Source organism: Osmerus eperlanus, chromosome 12 (genome assembly GCF_963692335.1).
Source record: "Osmerus eperlanus chromosome 12, fOsmEpe2.1, whole genome shotgun sequence".
Taxonomy (NCBI): Eukaryota; Metazoa; Chordata; class Actinopteri; order Osmeriformes; family Osmeridae; genus Osmerus; species Osmerus eperlanus.
The window spans coordinates 6,596,023-6,620,493 of record NC_085029.1 but is presented as its reverse complement, the minus strand read 5'-3'; the positions used below and the strand labels follow the sequence as shown (position 1 = coordinate 6,620,493).

Below are 24,471 nucleotides of genomic sequence, written 5' to 3'. Positions count from 1 at the left end.
GGTTAGTGTAAACTTATAGAAGGAACATGAGTTTGAAACAGGCGTTATTTGATCCTTCAAGGTGAGTGACAGGTGCATACCAGTATTACGGACGCAGTATTATTGTAGCAATTCAATGTTGAACCAAATAACAGATTTACAATCTTTGCATATTTGAAAAAGTAAGAGACACCAGTTTTACGCTAGGCATATTCGTATTATATGCTATTTTGCGTTTTAATTATTCATACAGTCTTAATTTACTAAATAATATGTAATATGAGTAATCAAAGCTGTTTTAATTATTTACAATTACTGTGCAAGGAAAATAAAAGACTGTAACTTTATAGCCAACCTAAGCAAGGGACTTGCGTAAAACATTACCAAGCCAACCTCTCGGCTTTAAACGAGGGGGAGTTACAAAAATAAAACATATAAAAGCGTAGGCCTATAGACTTCTAAAGTCTAAGCAAAGTTCTAATATGCTGATATATTTATACATTTGTATATAATTTATTAAAACGTAAATGCGCGTAAGTAGTAGGCTACTACAGATGACAAAAATAAAACAGAATTGGCCCACTAATAAACAAACATTTCAGGTCATATTTTGAGACACAAATATTTATTATTTTACCAAATAAAGATGGTTATGTTGTAGGCTAAAGGACCTTATCAAGTACAAATTAGCACAAAAATAGGTAGGCTACTGACTATTTTGAAGTTTAAAGCTACAGAGCTGTACATTATAAATAATCTAACCTAAACAGCCTCGTGATATCGAATGTCATACACCGTTATGTAATGTTATGGTTTTCTGTCTGTGCTGTTGTCTCCCATATAGGGCACGGAGGTGTGAACCAGCTAGGCGGGGTGTTTGTGAATGGCAGACCCCTACCTGACGTAGTGAGGCAAAGAATCGTAGAGCTTGCACATCAAGGAGTGAGGCCCTGTGACATCTCTAGGCAACTACGGGTCAGTCATGGCTGCGTCAGCAAAATTCTGGGCAGGTAAGGGCAAAGCAAATGTTCGAGAAACAAAATTTTACCCATGTTCGTTCCAATTCGTGTTAATACAATTGACCTAAAGCAAAACGTGACCACATAAAGACAGGATGTGTTATCAATTGGCATGTTAAGAGCCATTAGTCGCAGGTCATCGCAAAAAGGAAATTGGGTATATAATTAAAAGTTCGATGAACTGAATAAATTCAGGAATTAAAAGGCCTAGCCTGTATTAAATTACGCCTGAATTGTTTTGGATTCGTGTCAGCAAAACATTTGAATGTTCTTAAAATATTTTTTCAGCTATCAAAAGGATTTTAAAAGGTAGCTATTTGTTTTATGCACTTGGAATGTTTGTCAAAAGTAGTGCCATACCAACACTTGTAGCATGTCATTTGAAAATAGCTAGTTGCATGTTTCCCTTTTGGCACATAAGATACAATTGGAAACCATTTAGTTTGTCCATGCGACGAGATAATATTCGAATAGGCGACATATGGTCTTCACATGTTGTGTTGCAGAAGTGGGTAAGGCACACGTTTAAAACAGGGTGTCTGGCAGCCTACATGGGCAACAACAAAATGTTTTTCGGGGGAAGAACCCTTTCAAGAGGCGCGCAGATCGTTTTGGGGGCCTGAAATATTCTCCACAAGATTTCACTGGTGTTTTTTGATCAAAACGTTTCTTCTTATTGTTACAGATACTACGAGACCGGCAGTATAAAACCAGGAGTTATTGGGGGATCCAAACCAAAAGTCGCAACTCCAAAGGTTGTGGATAAAATAGCGGACTACAAGAGGCAGAATCCCACCATGTTCGCTTGGGAGATTAGAGACAGACTTTTAGCAGAGGGTGTTTGCGACAATGACAGTGTTCCAAGCGTTTCATCAATTAACAGGTAAGTAGCGTTTTCTTGGATTGGAAAGCATAGTGGGAACACACTCTGTAAGCTATATGTCCTACATTAATGAACTACAAGTTTAGATTAGTTTCACCGTATAACACCAAGTATATGCGCAAGAGCATTATACTTTAGTATATGATAGTATGTAGCCTAAATAGGTAGGCTACATTTCACATGAAATTGACTTATTTAATCAAACCCTTTGGAAATACATCGCAATTCGTGTCTGCGCATTAACGCCAAGATCGAAATACATTGAACTGAATTTAATATTGTATCTTAGCCATAGTTGAAATGTCACACATTACGGCTCCACGATAGGCTAAAAAAGCCGAATAATTAATTAGGGGTCCGAGAAAACAAATATAATTCATATAGCATAACAATATTCTCACATGGCCTATTGTCTATTACCTGCAGTCTCGGAGCAGTATAAAGTGTTTGACCAACTTTTTGTCGGCAAAGGGTGGTCTCAGAGGTGCAATTCAATCTTTTAGTCCGAACTCCCTCAACAATCAGCAGTACATCTAGCACTGAGTGAATCTGTCTAGATGAAAACCGATCAATATTCGGTGACCGGTTCCCTTGGCACTGGGGGGTAGCCTATTTTCAATAGCACATCTGAGTGTTTGAGACAGCATTTAACAAACTGAATTGCACACTGAAAATTCTTTTTTGTAAAAAATAAGAATATAACTATAGCCTACAGTAAAACAAATTATGAAGAAATATGCTGTGTGCTTTTACAGAACCAAATAATGTATACAAATTATTTTTGCCTATGTTTTGTGTTGTTGGTCAGCATTACTTAAAATTATACATTTGAATGAATTGATTACTCATTTTAATTGTAATTTGCTGTTGCATTGTGCCCTACTTAGCCAATTCAGTTATTATTTAATAGGCTACATGGAATGGACATAAGTACACAATAATTATTTGTCAATTTGGCCAATCTATCCTGAATTATGGTGGAGTATAATATAAGAAATTGTATAAGAATTCTTAAATGCTGAAACCTTTTCTTTGTGGTCCACCTGTCATTTACGTCCAAGTCTTGTTAAAGAGTTAGCATCAGTGTTGGCATGAAAGGATTAACGCCATGGTGACTTGTGATACAGACCTTGACATGAGATTTGCAGTAATAGTGTAAATATCTCTACTAAGAATACTTGAGTATTCTGATTATGAGCATAGCAGTGAGGGAGGGAGAGAAAGAGCCCCATCCACCCCCCAGCCTGTCTCCCTGGCCCCCCTGCCAGAGATCCCCGGTGATGAACTTTGGTTAAGAGGCACTGTTCCATAGAGCCAGCATCAGCATTACATTTTAATGAGCTGATGGGAGAGCATGGACAGCTTCACACAAGACATCTTTTAAATAGAGAAAGGCTGAAGCAAAATTCATTTCATGGTTCGTGGTTGCTTAAAAAGGCCCATTTAAGCAGGCTTAGACACATGTATGTGATAAATTTGGAATGTACATTAATATCATTAAAAGACCCCTTTAAAGTTTTTCAATTCTAATTAAATTCAAGCTAGGTATTTTGGACTGGATACCCTATGTGTCTTTGTTTATGTAGGAAATTAAATAGTGAACACAAAGAAGTGTAATTCTATTACCCAAAGATGAGAACGACTTCAAATTTCTTTCATTGAATAATATAGAATATTTCCCTTTATGAAGTAACCTTTTAGCGGATGAATTGTAGGATTTTAAATCTTAACCACCTTATTACTGCCTCACTGGAACAGAATTGCAAACACACACATGCACACAAACGTACTGTAAGGCTGACTTTGACTCATTGCTAGTTACTCAAATAGTATACTTTCACTGATCTGTTGACATTGCCATTGCATTTAAATTGGGTATAAGACTTGAAGGAAATCCAAATAAAATCTTAGTTTTAGCTATGCACACACAGGGATTAGTATTCTATATATTATTTTTTTTCACCTCAAATGCACATGCCAGTGGTAGTTTTGTTATACAATGCTCTTCAAAGTGTGCATTTGGACTCACTTCAAAATATAGAAATAAAGCCCAAAAACGTGCAAGCATTGCCTTACAAGTTGCAACTGTAGAATGGGGCTCTTCTCTATGAACAGGAGAACACATGTGTCTCTGCTACAACACACAGCTCAGACAAAGGGGAGGACCGGTGCTGCTACAGGTTTCTGTGGCAGACAGTGAGACTCTGACCCAGGGCCTGTTGACAAAAGAGGATGTTCCAGCTTTAAACACTTCTCCCCCTGCATGCATTATTAAATGTTACAGAGATGCCGTTGTACACTATGCTTGGGCCACCGCAAGGAATTAACAACAAGAAATGGTAGCCACAAGTAGACATAAAAAAGGTCCTCAATGGCGCTCAATAATATTGATTCAGAAGTAAAGCAATTTTAATATTTCTTCTGAGAGATTTTCAGCAACATCCAAATCATTAATTCATTCTACCAAATTGCTTTTTCAATATTGAGAACATGGATCCAAAATAAAGTATTGGAATTTATGTTGAACACACAAGCGATAGGGACAACTGTTATGACGAAAAGGGTAAAAAGGGAATCAAAAAAAAAAAAAAAAAAATCAATATGTTGTTTATGAAAGGTATTTTATTCAGGCTGCTTGGTTCTAAAAAGAGCTTGAGAGCCGTGGACATTTTCATATTCACCTTGTTACCATTTACCATATTTTTGTCAATCCACCCAGGTTCTCTTTGTACTGTATTGCATCCTTTGATATCTTAGCCTTTTTTCTAGTACAAACCCTTTTATGTCTGAAAAATTTCATGAAAAAAATCATTCCACATCATCATTCCACGTCAGTGCTGTGTTGTGAAATAAAGCAGAGTCCCAAGGGAGGTGTGCACTACAGCATAGTCCTTAGTCAACCTTAAATGCTGTGTTCTAAAATAGGTCCCGTGCCAAACATGATGAATAGTTTTAAAGTTTACAAATTATTGTGACAGCTCCCTTTTTCCCCAAATGCCACTCAGATTAAAGGAATCTAATGCTGGCCTAAGCTTGTGCAAGGCAATAAGGAACTATTGCTTTCCTGTCACATATAATTTATAGCTTTCTATTTGCATCTGTTTGCCTGTGTGACTAATCCCCAACTTTTTCTCCCCAAGCCCCAATCAATACAACCTCATCCACATTGGCACTTGGGGCTGCTGGCTCTACAGAGATGTTTGATCTGAAAAGCAAAGGGCCGGTACTCTCAGATACCCCTATAAACCCCATCCAGAGTGGGAGAGAGGGAGGGAGGGAGGGAGGGAGGGAGGGAGAGAAGGAAAGAGGGGGAAAGAGAGAGAGCTGATTAGTGTGGGCCAGGTAGAGTCAGTGAAGCTGATCATTGAGGTGAATTGATGTGATTTCATGCTTTGTTTGCAAGATCACTTGGACCAAAAGTGCAATGAAGACTTTTCTCTGTATCTTACCTTAAAGGTAGCGTAGGTCATTATTAAACCTTGGCCAGTATTTTTATCAGCAACCATACTCGGCTAGATCCTCACAAGATCTCTAACTCACACGTAAAAGCCCAAAATGGATTCTACATTCTCTTCATCATGTATCTTAATGATTCTCAGTGCCAGTACATGGCAAGTTCACAGTAATAACACAAACAATGACCCAGCCCCCTGATGTGGCCCCCTTATATGTAGAGTCTGAATAATTATAAACATGGTATTTTGCCTGTTAAGGCCTGCAAAATGAAACCAAAGCTTTCATGGAAGAAGGTCAGTCAAATCCAGAGCACCTCTCACATCTGCCTTTCTTCATTGTGCAGGATCATCAGAACTAAAGTCCAACAGCCCTTCCATCCATCTCCAGATGGAACATCTCTGTCGACACCAGGCCACACCATAGGTAAGGTGTCAGCTCGTTGCATTGCCTCAGTCTTAGCTATTATTCCCACTGCGACACATCTGAAATCATCCGTATTACTCTAAATTGTTACCTGGAATAATGTGCATCGTCTCAAAGGTGAATGTGAATCCATTGTTTCTCTCTTTCAGTACCAAGTACAGCATCCCCGCCTGTAACCAGCGCTTCCAACGACCCTGTTGGGTCATACTCCATCAACGGCATTCTGGGTATTCCCAGATCGAATGGTGAAAAGAGGAAACGAGATGAAGGTAAGAAAAAGGAATTGAAAAAATGTCAAATGTTGTGTTGTATTTACACACCAACAAAAGTAGGATAAAGTGATCTGATTCCATAAAACCTTCCATAAAGCCCGGGTAGGTTGATCATTTTAGCCACAAATGCTAAATTTGACATTGTTACACTAGTGTGTCAATGAGGAGAGGAGCTTTTTTGATTTGAAGACATGACCTCCGCAGTTGTCTCCTGCAATTAATCTTTGTTGAAGTGATTAAGGGGCCTTAGATAATTACATGTCAAGATGATGTAGCCAACCACCCAGGTCAGTCAAGGAAGCACTGCCACCATCCAAGATGTTTCGACAGAAATCCTAATGCGGTGCCTCTGAAAGGCTAGGTTAGTAGATAGTGGAGGCCCGGGGCTATAAAGATTATTGGTTCTGTAAGCAATAGGCTTTCTAATGTCACTGCATAAGCATCTGGTGAAAATGGCTAAGCAGAAGCATTCTCCAGCCCAGCTGTGTAAAGAGGAATGTACTATACGAGCCGGTCGGGCCTCGGAAAAGGGCAGTTATGTCAAACTGGGCTGGGAATGAGAGCCTTATATTTGCAGTACTTAGGGAAGAAGCTAATCAGCACACGATAGAGGTTTGCATAGAGTAGCATTTTCTTTGTTCTGGCATTTGTGGGAAGCACAGGGTTTCTGCGATGTTGAGTGGAGTCGATGTTTTATGTGTGCGCAGGGAGGGAGGATGACTAATGATGTGTCAAAGGTAGATTTCCTGGCGAAGAAAACCAGCATGACGTGGACATGGCAAATGACATAATCAAGTCCTTGCCTGTAAGAGATGCAATCGCTAAGGCATAATGCAAACGTCTGACATTTTCAAGAGTTCATTTTCAGACATTCTAGAGCCCCTCTCATATTAGCCAAGGTGTAATGTCTAGTCACTGAATGATAGAACGCGCACATTTCTATGCAGATTGCTACTGAAGGGCAAAAAGGTATTAGAGGGCATGGAGAAGAATACGGTCCAAGCGAGCTTGTCTGTTTTTTGAGGTCCGCTAGGTGACAGCCCATGTTTCTAGTGCTATCCAGTCTCAAATGATCCTCCTGATGTGCTGCCATTTCTGTGATTTAAGTGCCCAGCCAGCATTACGATGAAGGAGCAGGGAGCAGGTTTTGGGCGTGTGTGGGTGCGTGTGTGTGTGTGTGTGGTGGTGTGGTGGGGAGTGGAGTGGCTGTGGTTCTTATATACTCCCTCCCCAGACCCAGTCAGATGGTACCCACCTGGAACCACCTACTATGGGATACTCGATCTCTCTAAAAGATAGAGCCCAGGGCCTCAGTCCCATACACCTCATCAAAACAAGGCTTCAAAAACAATGCTTTGCCACAAGCCACCGTTTGTGAACCAAGAGTAATGCATATGTGACGTTATACTGTGGAGGACATTGCGAGATGTTCTGACTTCCTAAATGTATGAACTAAATCCAAATGTATGCAACCTTACAATTAATTACCGCAATCACCATTACTGTAGTACTGTTTTTTTTTCCTTTACCTTTCATTATTGAGTTGTTTGACCCTAAGTCAAAGCTCTGAGGTATTTAAACGTATTTTGTGTCAGTTTTTGTGGAGGTAGTTTGTGAGGCAAAAAATAAATGAAAGGAATAATGTCCTCATAGCCCTGCAGCCTCAGAATGCCTGAACCCTATTTAACTTGGTAAGTCTTATTATGATTACAGCACAGGGAGTCATTATCGAGGGTTGAACACATGAGCAAAAATAAAAACACAAAAAAACCTAAGCACAGGTTTAACTGAACTGTGTGCAACACAGCAGTAAAATGGATTGATTGGTGTAGTCTACTGTTGTGTATTTGTTTTAGGCCTCTCTGTGGCCCACAGCCAAGAGGGAAAATTGCAGCTAAGTTCCAAGTCTGCAGTGCCCTTAAATAAGAAAAAAAAGATCCCCATTTCAAGAAGGATGTTCAGATAATGTACTGTGACACACGTTATGTACACCGGGTCTTGGGAAAGAGGAGCTTCAGGGACGCAGGTGTCATAAGAACCATTAATCTCCCATTGTCATGTGTTATTGCAAATTAAAAGTAGCATGTTACACTTGGCAGCCATTGTTGCCAGTGGAGTGGGGAGAGAGACCTCTCGAGATTGTGTCTTCGGTGACCATGGCTGTCCGCACTCTTAACAAAGTGACATATATGAGAATTTGCCATTCCGCAGAGAAAAGCTATTACCCCACAAATTAACAGCCAAGTTCCCCAGTCTCGCTTGTACCCTCCACCCCCACCCCTTTCTACTCTCTCAGTCAAGACAGAAAAGACAAAGAAAATAGCGCCTAATATTCCTGTCTAATAGTAGAGAAAAAAAAAGCAATAGGAAATGTTTTACAGATATGTGAAATACCTTTTAACCAATCAGAATGCTCTGTAACTATGTACTGGTGTACAATATTGCCAGATAAAAAAGGAAGGAATTATTAGGACAGGGGACATACTGTATATTTGTACATTGGGTCTAGAAAAGGTTATATGGGATGTTGCAATGACACATTAAAACATCCTGTACTTTTAAATGGTTTATAGATGATAATACAGTCTACAGTCTAATACTGGGCTTTATGGAGAAATAATGACTTGCGAAGATATGTTGTAGATCGTTGAGATATGTTATGGCCAGCGGAGAGAATGATAAGTCATGAAGGGTGCACTCTTTTATTTCAAGTCATTTCAACCAGCCATTCAACATCACCCACAATTTGCACAATGAGAATTGTAGAGGCTTCTTAATTTCAACCATGCTAAATACTTCCTGCTTTGTCTGAGGTTTCTGCTTGAGTAATGTGAGAAATACCAAAGGAGAAATTTGATGATAAGGGATCGTCATACATTTCAAAGGGAAACAATAATAGCCAGTGGCACCGGGGATGAATGTGATTCTGTGCTTGAGTAACCGGTGAATTCATTATTTCTCAATGCTGAAGCGTCATGAGCAGTGTGCTGAAAGCACAGATGAGAGATGGATCGGAGCAGGATGGGGGTACACTACATTCCTGTGTTTTGGCATCTGTTTTGGGAAGAGGGGGAGCTCACTGAGGAACTCACGTCACAACATCCTGTAGTCAGGAAGGCTTGTAGCACTGAACTGCAGTGCCAAATGAAATGATTAAAGCGCTTAAGCGCTTAAATAATCCCAGGAAAATCACAGCAAATGTTGCCTTGACAATGTTGCTGTCTTTCCCCATACAGTTTCTCTGGGAGCTGACTTCATTCAAATTCTTTATTGTCATTATTCTTTATTGCACTGTTGCAGTAGATGTGGGTATCAATATAGACCAAACAAAGCACATTTACAGTCTAAACACAACATTTGATCTGGTTTGCATTATCAAAACACTCAACTGAGCTCTACCAATTTAATTCAAATGAGTGGTAATTTGATTTAATCACGGCTAAAATTCAATCAAGCCTTAAATGATGGAGGCAGATTACCGCAACATATAGAAACATTGTGTCCAGGGAGTCATGAACATACAGTAACAGACATGCTGTTCCAACAAGGAGCAGATTCTTCAAAAGTAAGCTATTCAGCAAACGGCTTGCTTTGACCTCAAGGTGCCAGTTCACCTACTCGCGCCTCACGCCAGAGCTTCACATGTTACATTCCGAGACATCTAACAAAGATATTACACTAGCCACCGCTTCTCAATGACAAACTTTTGTTTTCCAGTGATTCATTTGTAACTTTATTCATGTAGTTGCCTGCTGCTGTGTGTTCCCAGCCATATCCAGCACACTCCTCATTTGAACTTTTGTATTGTTTTCACTCAGATGTGTTTGGCTGGTAGTCGAGGCTCTGCGTCGGCTTGACCCCCTGCTAGGGGTCGTGACCTCGGGGTGCCAAACCCGCAGAGAGGAGACCATTTTTTTGAGCTGGTTATCTGATCTAATGAAGTCGCCTCCCTCGTTATGGGAGTGTTAAGACAGAACGATGTCAAGATGAATACACTCAAGTCTGTCACTGATCAATAAGACAGCTTCACAGGGGGGTGTAAAGAGAAAAACACAAACAAAGCAAATGGAGGCAGGGAGGCAAGACGTGAAACGGTGGAGTTGAGATGTGTGCAAAAACGTGCAGGTTTAGGTCTTACGATAAGACAGCAGGCTGTTTTTGTGTATTTGAAGACGTGGCGACAAGTTTTGCTCAGACACCTCAATGATGCTCTGAGCAGATTCATGTACCTTGAAGAGATGTACAGTAATGTTGTGGCTACGTTAACCTTCTTCATGTCATGAAACCAAAGTCTTCTCCATCACCCCCCATCACCACCACCCAAAGCTGCATGTTCAGCTGATTGGTTAGGCCGTCATTACAACAGTGTCAGATGTACGCAAAGTGCAAATGTGCTGGAAATAATCATGAGGCATCTAAATGGGTCTGTCACCTTCATGTTGAGTGGGAGAGAGCGTGTGTAGGTTGACCTGGGATGGTTTGTCTTGTGTGTGGGAAGTGTGTTCCATCATGTTGAATGACAAATGTGGAGGTATTGATCATGTTTGCTACCCCGGCAGGCTGACGGAAAGTAATTAATGACTCTATTTGCTTGGGTACAAAGGGAACAATTGAGTTTGATAAAGTGACAAGCAGCAGAGAGGACCCCTGTTAGACTGTCCCGACAACTTACCTGCTCAAAATATGTGGTTAGGGCTCTATACTTCCACTTTAGGTGGTCATATGGAGTAATTGTAAACTGTATTTATTTTCCCAGGTGATTGTTTTGTCCTGCTACTGACCATTTTTGAAGTAAAACACTGTTGAAATGCTGCAGAGGTTTAAGAAGATCTTAAGGTTTAAGATGATCTTAAAAACAGGCTGTACGTCTGTGTTTGTAGTCCTTTAGGATATTGTAACTGAGGACTACTATGAATGCATCCACTTACACACTTTTGCCCACATGAATATCCTGTCGCCATACACACACACACACATACACGCATGCACACACACACACACTTACCAAGTGTCTTATAAAGCCCTTGATACGTTTTGTTCTTCTGGGAGTCAGGTTCATCCTCTGGCCTCAGTCGTTGGAAAAAAAAGGTCAAGCAGTAAGAATGGAATGGCAATAACCCTCTGAAATGGTAGTATCACTGAGACATGATTGATCAATTGAATTCCGTGGCAGAGAAAAATGTGGGATTAAGTAGAGTATTATACGCACAATGAGTTGAGGCATGATGTTCATTTCAGGTTCATTTCAGCCCTTGCCACCAGACCAGGCAATCAATAGGGGCCTTGCATATCATATATCATGCCATCCCGTGGAGGAGAGAACATAATCTGCAGCCAATTTAGAATGACAGATTCGTGAGAGAGCAAGAGGCTTTTCTGAGATCCGTCCGAGGCTAGGGGGGTGGGGTACGAGGGGGGCTCCTGCCGACATGGCCGCCTGGAGGAAGTGTGGGTGTAGGGATGTGGTGGCTGGTAGTGCGGGTGGGTGGGGTGGGGGGTTAGGGGAGGGAGATTGGGGGCGTGGCAGGGCCAGGCGGGCCTGAGGGTCTGTGGAGGGTTTAGAGCGTCGCGCACAAGTGACAAAGGAAGAAGGCAACGCATCCCTCTCCCAACAGCAAGGGCGATCAGGTCAGGAGTCAGGAGAGAACGCCTCTGTTTGGAGAACCCTTCCCCCGGGAGAGATGATTGGACTAGACTGTACCATTTTTTTACTCGGCCTCCTGTATCCACCTCACATTACCAAGTGACGCACCGCTCCGAGAACTAAAGCAGTATTAAATTGTGAAGGGGAAATGGTGTATTAAAATATTGCAGCTCTTGATTTCCATGAATGCAGTAAGAGGAGAGAGGGGGTGGGGGGGGTGAAGGGGTGGAGGAGGAGTGGAAGTGGTAAGAAGAAAAAAGGAAATCCACTGCCTGGAATGAAAAGCCCCTTTAATAGCGTCCACTTTCATTACAATACAAGGTCTGCGCCACAACAAGAATATACAGTATTTGCACTGAAGGTAATCCATCAATTACAGCAGGGTTTTCACATCATGATGGCGGTAATACTGTGGGGGGGGGGGGGGGGGGGTCGTAGTTTCCTGGACTGAGGCAGGCCCTACCTGTAATGCTCTATAGTCGGTGCCATTTAATCGCCACAGCCATTAAAACCCTTTTGGAAATCAGTCCATACTGAACCAGTACTGTGTTTCCATCCAGCAGTCCTTCTCGCCCTATTCCTCTTTCTCCTCCTCCTCCTCCTCCAGCCCCCGCAGTCATGATCTAATGACCACAAGCCATGGAGTGAATATATATAGCTTCAAGTGAAAGCCAGCTTCCAGGGGCAGACTCTCGATTGTTGCTCTTTCTTCTTGTAGATGGTTCAGATGGTTCAGGCCCAAACAGTGATTCTCAGGGTAGTGTGGACAGTTTACGGAAACACCTGAGGGCCGATGCCTTCACTCAGCAGCAGCTGGAAGCTCTGGACCGGGTATTTGAGCGTCCTTCATACCCCGACGTCTTCCCCACATCGGAGCACATCAAACCAGAACAGGTTAGTAAAGCCGGTTGGGAAACCAACCTGGCAACCACTTTTCCTCTGATATTTTGTGGTGATGTTATCATGTATTCTTATTTATCATGTATTCAATTCAGTATTTACTTTAAATACGATGGTCCAAATGTAGGCACGTTTCTAAAAACAAGCCTGAAAATGTACAAAACAGGTGCTAAATTGTAGGATAGTGAACAAAAATTCCACTGTAATACAGAGAAGCATGTAAAATGGTGTAGGGATCACAAAGCAAACTCCCACACAGTATTGATTTTGTGATGAAAAACACATTCTTTGGTTCCCCTATAATTGAGAATAACAGTAAGGCAACATGAAATGAATCAATAACCAGATTTCTTTTTCTAGTTACCAGTACTTCTTTAATTCTATCAGGCCTTGATGTGTTATGACTGAAACTGTAAATAAAAAAGCAGCATTTATCATCAAATTTACTATTTGAATGGTTTGCTAACTTGAATTAGCTAATTAAGAGAAAAAAGCATTTGTTCCATTTTACAATCCAGGCCTTTCGCTGCTCCTTCTTTTCGATGTTAAAACCACAAGCTCCTCCATCTATCCATCATAATTTGCTAAATTGAGAGGCATTCTGAAGCAACAGCACCCCCGCCAAAGCGACAAGAAGAAACTGTATACATATATTTATATATACTACTTCTTAATAAAATCTCTTGGCTTATTACAATGTATAACCTTTATTTACTTTCATTAGACTATAAAAAACAATAGACTATTAATTTCTCACATGAATCTTGAAAGTTGGACCCATAAAGCAAAAGCAATTGCCTAATTGAGTTCATTTTAATTTCTCTCCAATCCGAGCGAATTACGCAGGTGATAAATCAGTGGGACAGCCCTCACCTCCAGAAGAAGGCCTAATTTGCAGCTAATTACAAAACTGATTTCTACTGGAAGATCAATACCAAAACGAATTGGAAATGACTTGCAATCACAAAGAGCGTCAAAGAGAGTATTAAAAAGAAGAGGGAAAAGGGTTAGGCAGAAAAAAGAGAGACCGGTTAAAGAAGGAAAAAAAGGGAGGCCAGGAACAGTCCAGAAAATCAGTTTTAATTTAATGCAATATTAATCAGAGCATTTTCTCTTTCATGGATCTCCCTCTCTCTGCCCCTTCTTCACTCTGGAAAATGTGGTCCTATTAGCCAATGTCTGGGCTCTGTAGAGGGGCATTAAAAACCCATTCTGGAGATGCAAAACTCAATGGATTCACCCCGCCCACACTTCTGCTAGCCATTTGGTCATCCTTTTCAAATCTATCTTTTTAGGGGGGTTTTCTCTCCCCCTCTATCCTTTATCTGCATGATAAAACGTCTGTTGGGCGTCTGAAGCCTTCAAGAATAGAGGACAACATCCGCAATTGTGCCAGTGAACAGTTGTAGCAGACAATTAGAGTTTATCTGTGATAGAGGCAGACAAGAGCGGGGTCACAGGCATTCCCTGTGGGACCTGAGCCCACTGAGACACTCAGACACACACTGGGATCTGGACAAACATTGTCAACACAGACACTCCGGAAGTCTGATCTCATAAAAAATAGAAAAAAGCTGCTAACATCTGTCACGATGGTCTGAAACACTTTACAATTTAAAAACCTATTTAAAAAATGTTTTGTTTCAGGAGCCAAACTAAAATATAAAGTGAGATGCTATCCCATGTTAGACGCCAAAGCTTTGATTTTGCACAGCATGAAAATGAACAAAATAATAATAAACATCTATGATGCTATACTCCCTGGTGTACAAAGAGTACGAGTTAAGCATGTATTGGTATTTGCCAATAAAAAGTAGCAATGACATTTTTTTATTTATTTTACCAACAAAAAATAAGGTAAATGGTATCCCACTCGCGAGGCCACCTGGTGTGTCTGTAACAAAGCAGATATGCTTTCTCCCTTGGCTGGTCAGGGCCAGGACTGCAGTCAAGCACAAAGGACCAGCTGACGCCTTGGCTTTTCAACTCATCTCAAAATCCCACTTCCTCTCAGACAATACCAAAATACATTCATGATATGCTTGAACTGCCACCTGAAATAGCGGGGGGGGACACACATCGACACACACACACATGCAGATCGCAGATGCAGGCATATGTAGGAAGATTCATGGAGGGAGGATATTTCATTTAGGTGTTATCTGCCTGTGTAATAATTAAACTGATTTCCCTTCTCCCCAGGCTAATGAGTATTCCCTCCCTGCCCTGAACCCTGGCCTGGATGAAGTAAAGCCCTCCAGTACCAACCCAGACCTGGGCCCCAGCGTTTCACAAAGCTACCCTGTAGGTAAGATCAAGTGCCCTACAGCCCGCCCATCATGCTACCCAGCCACAACTTCAGCTGAGGGGATTACTGTTTGGGAAAACTGTAATAGACGGCGTGGAGGGAGAGAAAACATCCAAATATGTTGTGTAATCACATGGCATATTCTAATACTGAGCCCAAAAATAAAACAATTACTAAACCCAAAAAAATAAGTAAGTGTGCAGATTATTTTTTCTTTGAAATTCCATTTGACTCTGAGCTGAAAAGGTGGTCCAACGTGATAGAAGCTGTAGCAGCCGTCATTCATCTCATTTTGCTGAGTAAGCGGGGAGTGTTGGGGGGGAGTTCTGTCACTGTTTGACAAGGACCTCTGATGTCAGCACATCAGAAATATGATTGTGTACTACCGAGCTAAACTGGCAAGGTCCTACAAGTCACGAGGAGGGGGGGGGGGGGGGGGTCCTGGTGATTGAGAGTTTTTGTAAGATGTGCCTTCTGTTTGGTACTTTCAAGACCCATGAGTAATTTGCCTTTGTGAATATTCCATAGCATGTACACGGCTGTGATCATTTTCTCTCCCCTACTTTCTCTCTCTCTCTCTCTCTCTCCCTCTCTCTTTTCTCTCTCTCTTAGTTTCTCCTTTTCTCTCTCTCATCTCTTCTCTTTCCCTGTCATAGTTAATGACTGCCTCGCTAATTGAAATATTGTTTAATTGTTGCCACTGTTATTACCAAGAAGAAGGTTAAGTTTACTGAAAGTTTACGATTACTGTCAGGCCCCAAGATTAATATACAGAGCTTTTATTAAAATTCATACAATTATGCAGCAGTCATCAAAGGCAATGAGTTCTGTGTAGAGGGGAGGACAGGGTGATTGAAAACTGCAGTGGCCCCCCTTGCAAATGATAGCCGGGCAGCCTTATGAGAAAAGAAAGGGCCCTTTTCCCATTAATACGGGGAGGTAGATTTTCCCTGTAAGTCAGGCCTCGTGAGAAGCAAGGTGTGTGCTTGTCCTTTGTGCCCCCGTGGTGGTATGAAAGCAGGCCCGGTTCGGCTGGGTCACTGTAGGCAGGTGGCTTTGTTTTCACCTGGAGGCTTTAGAGGCTGGAAGTCTCCACTGAGGGGCCCAGAGAAGGTGTGCCTCCTTGCTCTTTGGGGGTGGAAAGACAAACAGGAGAAAGAACGTTGGGTTAGACACACAATGTGTTGTGTTCAAAAAATATATATATTTACTTACAGTGTTGAGTTTCAGTTATGTCCAAATGAATAATTTACCATAACCTCTTGAATCGTATAAATGATATACCTATAATTTTTTATCAGAGTGATAGCATCAAGCCTAAACTACCAGGATTTGGCTTTTACTTATTACTTGGTTGATGGTTGGCTTGGTTTTCCATTAGTGTCTATGAGTTGTGTTCAGGTGTGTGGTTTCACAAATGGCTGAGCATTATATCCTACTTGATGGCGCTGAACTCAGCCCCCAAAAATTCAAGCCATGCAAAAAGTACCAGATCATCTTTAGCATTTAGGCCCACATCCAATTTCAAATTAATTGTGTCTTTACTGGGGAAAGAACTGGAGATTACGTTTATCGTTAAAATGTTTTCCAACACCAATTAAAATGCCCGCAGTTATTGATCTTGTTGATGTTGTGTCTTGAAATTTGCATAATCTATTAAAAATGAATGATTCATGAGCTGTCTGTTTCCAGCAGAGATCAGGATTCTCAGTGAACTGAAAGGCTTGAGAGATATACATCTTTTGTGTCCTCTGCTTATCCTATTAGGGTTCAAAAGTACCTGCAAAGCAGGCTCAAATGAGAAAGGGATTTAAGGGCATTGTGCACATCATCGGAATTCAGAGGCAAGAAACCACTTCCATTAAAAACATTATTTTTCTCCCTCTCCCTCCTATTAATGGTGCATTACCTGCTAAATAGTCCCTATTACCCCCATATAAGAAACACCATAGGGTTTCATGAATATGTGTATGGGACAATTGTATATTGTGTGGTAATTTCTATTGTTGATATGGGAAGTTATTTCTTTGATGAATTTCCTTATAGAAATACATTTCATTTCAAGTGGCCCTTAATCTTCTTCATAAAGACTGCTTAAAATTCATAAAAAGTGAGTGTTGGGTGAAATTATGAATAGTGGAAAATGGAGCAGTGAATGTTTGTGTGTTTTTGAGAAATAAATGGGAGAGATTGTCATTATGATGAAGCTCTATTGTCCAGAAATTTCTACAGTACTTTCGTATCCTGAACTTCCTGAAAGCAATCAGTATAGCATTGTATTGATGGGGTTCTCTGATTCCTCTGAGTGTGGAGTCAATTCCCTTGAGTTTTCAAGAGGAGTTTTGAGCATTGCTTTGGAGTGAGCACACACTGAAGTCTTTTCACAAACATTTCCTGCTAAGCCTGTTAATGTGAGTCTCAAAGGGCTTTAAGCCCCTGAGTCAAATACAACCCTCAACCCTCTTCCCTGAATCCTGACAGGTGCTTGAGAGGCCTCACTTGAGAAAACCTTATAGGTCTCTAACCCCACTTAGAAACAAAAGTAAGATTAACTACAAAAATCATTCAGATTTTTTAAACAAAGACGTAGGACAAGGGTTAACTTTTGGCAGAAGTATAGAGAAAGACTGGTGCTGCCCAATGAGCAGCAAGCAACAGTCATCCAGTCGTCTTCAGTTCCTGATGCATGGCCTGATGATAAACTGCTGGCCTGTCTTCCTCCTGTGGGTCCCAGGGCCCGGGCCCTGGAATTAATGCTTATTTCGTTTTCACAAAAGCAAACTAACCTTTGAGCACACATTTGATAATGAATGACTTTCACCCAGTGTTGGGGGAATTAAAGCAATTTGGCTCTCCAAACATTCTTTACTTAGTTGTAATTAATTAGGGTACAGAGATTTTTGGCTGGTGATAAATTGCTTCATTCTGCATATAGAAAATAGAGGTCAAAGATTTTGGTTGTTGTTGTAGCAAACATGAAGGTGTCCCTGTCATGGTAAATTTAATACTCTTGCTACCAAAAGAGTCATTCGCAAATGACTTTCCTGCTGTGCCAGATAAAAAGAAGGTCAACTGTGTTTCCAGTCAGTGGTTTGAGAAAACTGAGGTAAATACAGAATTGTTCATTATTGTGAAAAGAACTACATGGCCTAGTTCCTCCTCACGTTGTTGCGGGTGGTGAAGATGCTTGTGGGGCTGTACTGTAACTGTATTTCAGTGATGTAATCAGGATTTGACAGGTTCGGTTTATAGGGTTGTGTTTTGGACCATCTGCAATATCACACTGTTAGTTTCTATGTTCAGTGATCTTGAACGCAGCTCATGCAGTACATTGGGCAAGTGCTCTAAGTGGATATGTTTATGTAAAGGACCTCTATTGATTGCCTATATACATTTTTTTCATTCAGATGATAATCGTGCAAATACAAAGCTCTGAATGTGAAAAGGTAGTCCTCTGGTAGTTGGTTTGAAGTCTATGGTAGTGGTGGATGTTTGTTTTAAGATTAGCGTAGATTGATTATAGCCTAATAATAATACATCATGGCTTACCAAAATGGCTTAAACAAACACTAGGGATTTCAAATTTCTAGTTCACATTTTTAGTCCGCTCCACTCCTCAAAGGCCTCATTTCCCAAATTAAGACAGAATTCAAAAGGCCCTTGTCATGAATACAAACCACCCACATTAATCTTTGAATATGACTTGTGCGCAGAGTGGAGAAAAAAATAGGGCAGGAGAAAAAATAGTTTTTATTTGCTGGCGTTCAATCTAAGAAGCCTGTCAGTGAATGTAGCTGTTATACAGAAGCCCTTATTTAATGAGGAATCTCTACACACATCTTCTGTTGTAAAACAACAATGGCTAGGAGACAGCTAATGAGGCTATCATGCAGTACTCAGAGCTCCCCCAGCCGGCCCCTCGCTGAAAGAAGGACTTTCAATGAAGCAACAGTCACAGAACATCCACTTGTCTCCGGCTTTAACAATGCACAAACACAAAATATATAGGCCGATGGATGACTGGAATTGGAGTAAAGGAATTGTAATGATGCGAGTTTGCTGCATCATTATTACACTAGGTTGCTGGGATTTCCAAAGTAGGGGAAATGAGAAACACATTTTTAAATATGTCTATTTACATTGTTTTATTTACCTTGTATCATCATGCTATCAGATAAACCATTATCATTCACTTTTTTGTGATTGAGTGTGCGGTCTCAAACCTGCTTAATTCCCAGTTATGTTTATTTAAAGAGACTAAACAAGCTTGTGAGGTGTGACCAAAAGCATCAGTCCGTAAGGTGGCCAGGAAACTAAGGAGCCTTTAGCTATTGTGCCCTTCTTAGTCCCAAACACAATGGGTTCTTAGTTCTCTTTTGTCTATGCTGTTGTCCTTGCATACTGCCCATTTGCCCCCTACCACACACATACATACACACATATACACACACACACACAGCCCCTTCTCCCTGTTGGACCCCCCACCCAGTCCCACTGCTCCCTTTGACTTATGTGCACTGGCTTGTCGCTGACTAATTCCTATTACAGATGACTGGTTTAGCATGACCTCACTATTCTTTCCTCGAGGCATTACCACAAGAACAATTTCCTAGCTCTAGGAAAAAAGTTGATCATTGCCCAGGTGTTTGTATTGTAAAAGAAGCATTGAATTGTAAAGTTACAAACGTAGCCCCCCTCCTGTGTTCATTCATCATGTTATACTTGTTGACAAATCCAAATTCATCATTACTGTCATGAGTCATATTTTTTCTCTTCTTTCCTGTGTCTTGGAATGTGCGTGTACTGTATGCGTGTGTGTGTGTGTGTGTGTGTGTGTGTGTGTGTGTGTGTGTGTGCGTGTGTCCGCGCACATACAGTACTCTACATGCTCATGTCATTCTCTCATCTTATGCCCTGTATGTATCTCTCCTCCATTCGGCAGAAGCCCTCATCCATCCATCCTCAGCCTGCGTAAAGCCAGAGCCATATGAGGCCTCCAAGGCTCCTTTCACCCCCTCCTCCTCCTCCTCCTCCTCCCTGGCAGGCCTGGGCCTGGTGGACTTCCAGCCCTGCCACCCTGCCCTGTCACTAGAGGCCCCAGCCCATTCATACAGTGGCCACCATGGCCCCCTCTACGGCCAGTATGCAAGCCAGCCTATTCTAGCAGGTACATAACCCAGAGGTGGCATGCTTACTTTTAATTTGATCTTTTTGTTTTTTTTTTGTAAACAGTACAGGCGAGTCCCTGTCATGCAGTGGGAAAAATCAACATGAAATTTTAAGTTACACGCCAAGCTTTACAGGCAGTTAACATGAGCACAAACACCGAAAACATTGCTTTTTATAATTTATTTCCTCAAACAGTAATAGCCAATCACAGCACCTGTGTTATGTCTATCCCAGTGCTGTAGCTAGCCTATTTCCCATGCGAGCTGCCGTTAACTGGAAATAACTGAAAACGCTGCATTCTGCTCCAGCCTCCACGATGCTGGGCTCTGTGGTATCATGGGGTATTATGGCCAATGGCTCGCTCATTAATGCTCAATTGGGAGCTGACTCGTTCTTTGAGTCACAGTGGCTCTTGCTGCTGACAATAATGTAGCAGGGGGCCCACTTCCACCCAGCCTTGACACCCGGCCAGACCGGGGGCTACGTGCGGCAGCTAAAAAGGCCTGGTGGCAAGGGGAGGACACCCAGCCGTCACTCCCAATTACAGAGCTGAATACGGAGCGCCTCCGCTTGGCCCCGAGTGACGCTCTGTAGAGAGGCCAGCGTGGACGGGCTTTATAGCTTCCCTAGGCCCTAAACAGGAGGAGGGAGGGAGGGAGGGAGGGAGGGAGGGAGGGAGGGAGGGAGGGAGGGAGGGAGGGAGGGAGGGAGGGAGAGAGGGAGAGAGGGAGAGAGGGAGAGAGGGAGAGAGGGAGAGAGGGAGAGAGGGAGAGAGGGAGAGAGGGAGAGAGGAGAGGGACAGCTTCTGGACTGAAGATCAGCAAAGCGTGCTATGTTTAGACAAGTCTGAATGCCCGTAATGAAGACACTTCTCCACGTACTTTGATTCCCTTTCTCCCTTGTGGCCATTTGTCTTTTTTTTCTTACTTTCCATTTAGGGTCTTGGGGGTGGCAGAGTGACACTCTCTGGTGTTGACGGTATAGAACTTGGGAGTCATTAGACGAGGACTCTGTTGACTGGTTTCGTGATACCATAGACAGATCAAGAAACCACTGCACACTTATCAGAATAATAGCTGTGATTGTTTGTCGAGTCTTTACCGTTCAGTAGCAGATGTTTGTTCAAATCAAAAGAGAAAGATGAGGTGTGAATTTACCCTACACAGGCTTTGGTGCAAGGCAGAGTTGTTTACTGGAAAGAGTCTACATTTTCAAGGAGGTGTACACTGTACCAGAGTCCACTTTACAATACACTACTGTGTACATTGCATTTACAAACACTGCATTTTGACTGTATGGTACATATTTATATTCATGCAACGTTTCCTTTCTCTCCCCAGGTCGGGATATGGCCAACACAACCCTCCCTGGGTATCCCCCTCATGTCCCTCCGACAGGCCAGGGCAGTTACCCCACATCAACACTTGCTGGAATGGTTCCTGGTGAGTGACAAGCATGTCTTCCTTCATATACATATATATCTGTATTTATTTAACTCCTTTGCGTTTTGTCAAACCAAATGGTTTGTGAGGTACATTGAGGGAGCTGATCAAATTCACAAGATCTATGTGTAAAGTCAGGAGAGGGTTGCACTCAAAACAGGTTAGGACATCGGTCTGTGTGGACACCACCCAAAAGGCTACATCACCACAGAGTGTGCTTGGACCAGAAGGGTCAGTTCGACAAGTATCAGAAACAGGTGTACTCTCCATTGACATTCCTTGTCAGCTCGATGTCTTCCCTGTTTGGGGCGTTTCCCTCCAGCCGTCAGTGGACAGTGCCAGCCCTCTCTGGTCTCTCCGGCCCAGCTGCTCCAGTGCCCCACGCCACCCCCCTTTCTACTTAACCTGCAGTTCAGGTTCACAGCAAACAGTTAGGGGTCAGAAGACAGAGGCATGGGAGAACAGTAAATATTTAAATCAGTATCTCTCAGAGGGGGCAAAGATAGTGTTTCACTACCATCCACCAGGATGTTTTGATGCTGTGCTCATGCTCTTGTCCACATACGCACATTCGAACACACACACCAAAACAGCCCAGCCACCTGCCACCATTTTTTTCTAGCTGATCGACCCGTGTGGAAACGACTTCCAATCGAGTGCACAGCTGTGTTAGCAAATCATTCGATGATTACAAGAACCTACAACCCAAAACTTAGAACCTTGGGGCTCACCGGGTAGAGACACTCATGCTGAGACCTTATTGGCCGAGGCCCTAACCCAGCATCCCGGGTTCGATCCCATATCAGGCATGTCTTTTTTTGTATGTCTTCCCCTCTGTTTCCCCAACATTTCAAGTCTAATGTTCCCAGTCCGATAAAGTTGAAAAAAGGCACAAAAAAAAATATATATTTATAAAAATGTGTTTATCCATTCATGATTTTGCCCATGATTTTACCAGAAAGCTGTCATTTTTCTCTGCATGTTTCAAATTGAGCTACATCATCTCAAAGAAACAGCATTACAGTTTTTTCATTCACATGTTTTCTTTATGTTGGAAAGCCACTGGTTGTGGTTTTAGGGATATGGCGCGATCCCTTGACAGATCATTTGGATTTGAACATTGCAGGGTTTTAAAATGTGGTTTGAAACCAGGTTTGGTTCCTTGTTCATTTTTTCAACAATCACAAAGACTAAGATGGGGGGATAGAGGGGTCTGCTTTATCCTGGTTAAGTGGACTCCTCCATTCAACTGACCCACAGCCACAAAGATTTACTGACAGGCCCCCCAAACACTGTAAAACCCGAAAGCCATTCCTCACCAGCTTCATATAAAATCGAGTCTTTATTGTCTCATAAAAGAAAGAAACGTGTTGGACCTACAGCGTTACTCACTGACATGGTCTAAGTTGCATCCTGAGCAATGAAACTCTGTAGAGCAAAAACCGTTGACCTGAGGGTTAGTATTTTGGTGTTCCGTTCAAGAAGGGCAGGAAAAAGATGAGCCAATTCCAAAAAATGGGACATGGAAGGCTGTTATGTGGTTTTTACATAGTAGCATGACATTACTTTTGCATTACATTGCATTAATTATGGTGCTCAATTTCAGGGAGTGAATTTTCGGGGAACCCCTACAGTCATCCACAGTACACAACCTACAACGAAGCCTGGCGCTTCAGCAATCCAGCATTACTAAGTGGGTATAGTACGAGATAGTAATTTGCAGCACATTTTCAACATGGAGAACAATGTAAAAAAAAATATCTTATTTACATATATTGTCTAGGTTTAATTGTTTCTTATAATATGTATATCTGTAAACATGTAATGTTGCGAGTATGGTTGTTTGAAATGGTGCGTTGTTCTGTTAACTTCCAGGTTCCCCTTACTATTATAGTGCCGCATCCAGAGGCTCCGCCCCCCCCACTGCTGCCACAGCCTATGACCGCCACTAGTTACCATGGAAACCAAATAAACCTACAGGACCATGGCTTCAGCCTCCATGTTGCCCCGGTGTGAAGGGCATGTTCTACGGGAACGAGGGCAGCTCTACAACATGTCACACACACTCCACACAACAAACAACTAATCATTGGACGATTCCTTACTGTGGAGCTGCAGTCAAACTCCTATTCTTCAATCTGAAAGACTGTACATTATCAGAGACGCTGAACGACACAATATATACATTATACAGAGATTTAAAAAAAAAAAGACCAGGATTTTTTCTTTTTTTACTCTCCCTTTAATGGTTGTCCCTCTCTTTTTCTTCTTTATGGACCAATACATTCCTTTTCTTGACTGATCTCGATGAGGACGCTGTCCTAAGCTTACAGTGGCAGCCCTTCTTCTGCATCTCTCCTATTGTATTCCAGGGGTGGTGCATGAGATCCATGCAGAGGACATGTGGGCTGCAGCCAGGTTATTTGTTCCCATTCATACTGTCATTTGTAACCAACCAAACTTGCAGCATGAATAAATCAATTGCTTTTTTTATGATGCCATGAGAAGATTATTAGGGCAAGTTCTCTGTGATACACAATCAGATGTAAAAAAGAAAAATAAGTGACAATACGTAAAAATAACACCTGAATTGAAAATAGAGGAATAAGGAAATGTCATGGTCTTCTATTTACACGGTTTTAAAAACTAGAAAATCTATTCCTAAAGATTTTTATTTTGTTTCTATTATTGATACATTGTGCTGAACTACTGACGGTTTGGATTTAGTTGTAATATTTCTTATTTGTCAGAATACTGGAGGTCATCAGACAAAATATTTTTTTTTTGTTTAATTATTTTGCACTATGTTGGTGGTTTGTAACACTGGAACTGTATATGCAGACTATGACGATGCCTTTATGTATTGTTTTACAGTATACTGTATGGTATTGGTATGAAGAGCCATTTGGTGAAGAATAACTAAACCATTACTTAATGACTGTGTAACATTTTGGTTGTGAAAGGCACTTATTTATG

The 24,471-nt window shown here is 41.7% G+C and overlaps 1 protein-coding gene across 1 annotated transcript; it reads left to right on the top strand.

Moving 5' to 3' along the window:
• The first annotated feature begins 836 nt into the window (after positions 1 to 836).
• LOC134031070 (paired box protein Pax-2-B-like) lies at positions 837 to 23,682 on the top strand. Its single transcript, XM_062474550.1, has 10 exons — positions 837 to 989; positions 1,684 to 1,881; positions 5,681 to 5,760; positions 5,910 to 6,029; positions 12,395 to 12,570; positions 14,779 to 14,884; positions 19,827 to 20,051; positions 21,394 to 21,495; positions 23,102 to 23,188; positions 23,390 to 23,682. Exons 2-10 carry the CDS (start codon positions 1,796 to 1,798, stop codon positions 23,509 to 23,511), a joined length of 1,104 nt encoding a protein of 367 aa, XP_062330534.1. The 5' UTR covers positions 837 to 989; positions 1,684 to 1,795; the 3' UTR covers positions 23,512 to 23,682.
• Positions 23,683 to 24,471: the final 789 nt, after the last annotated feature.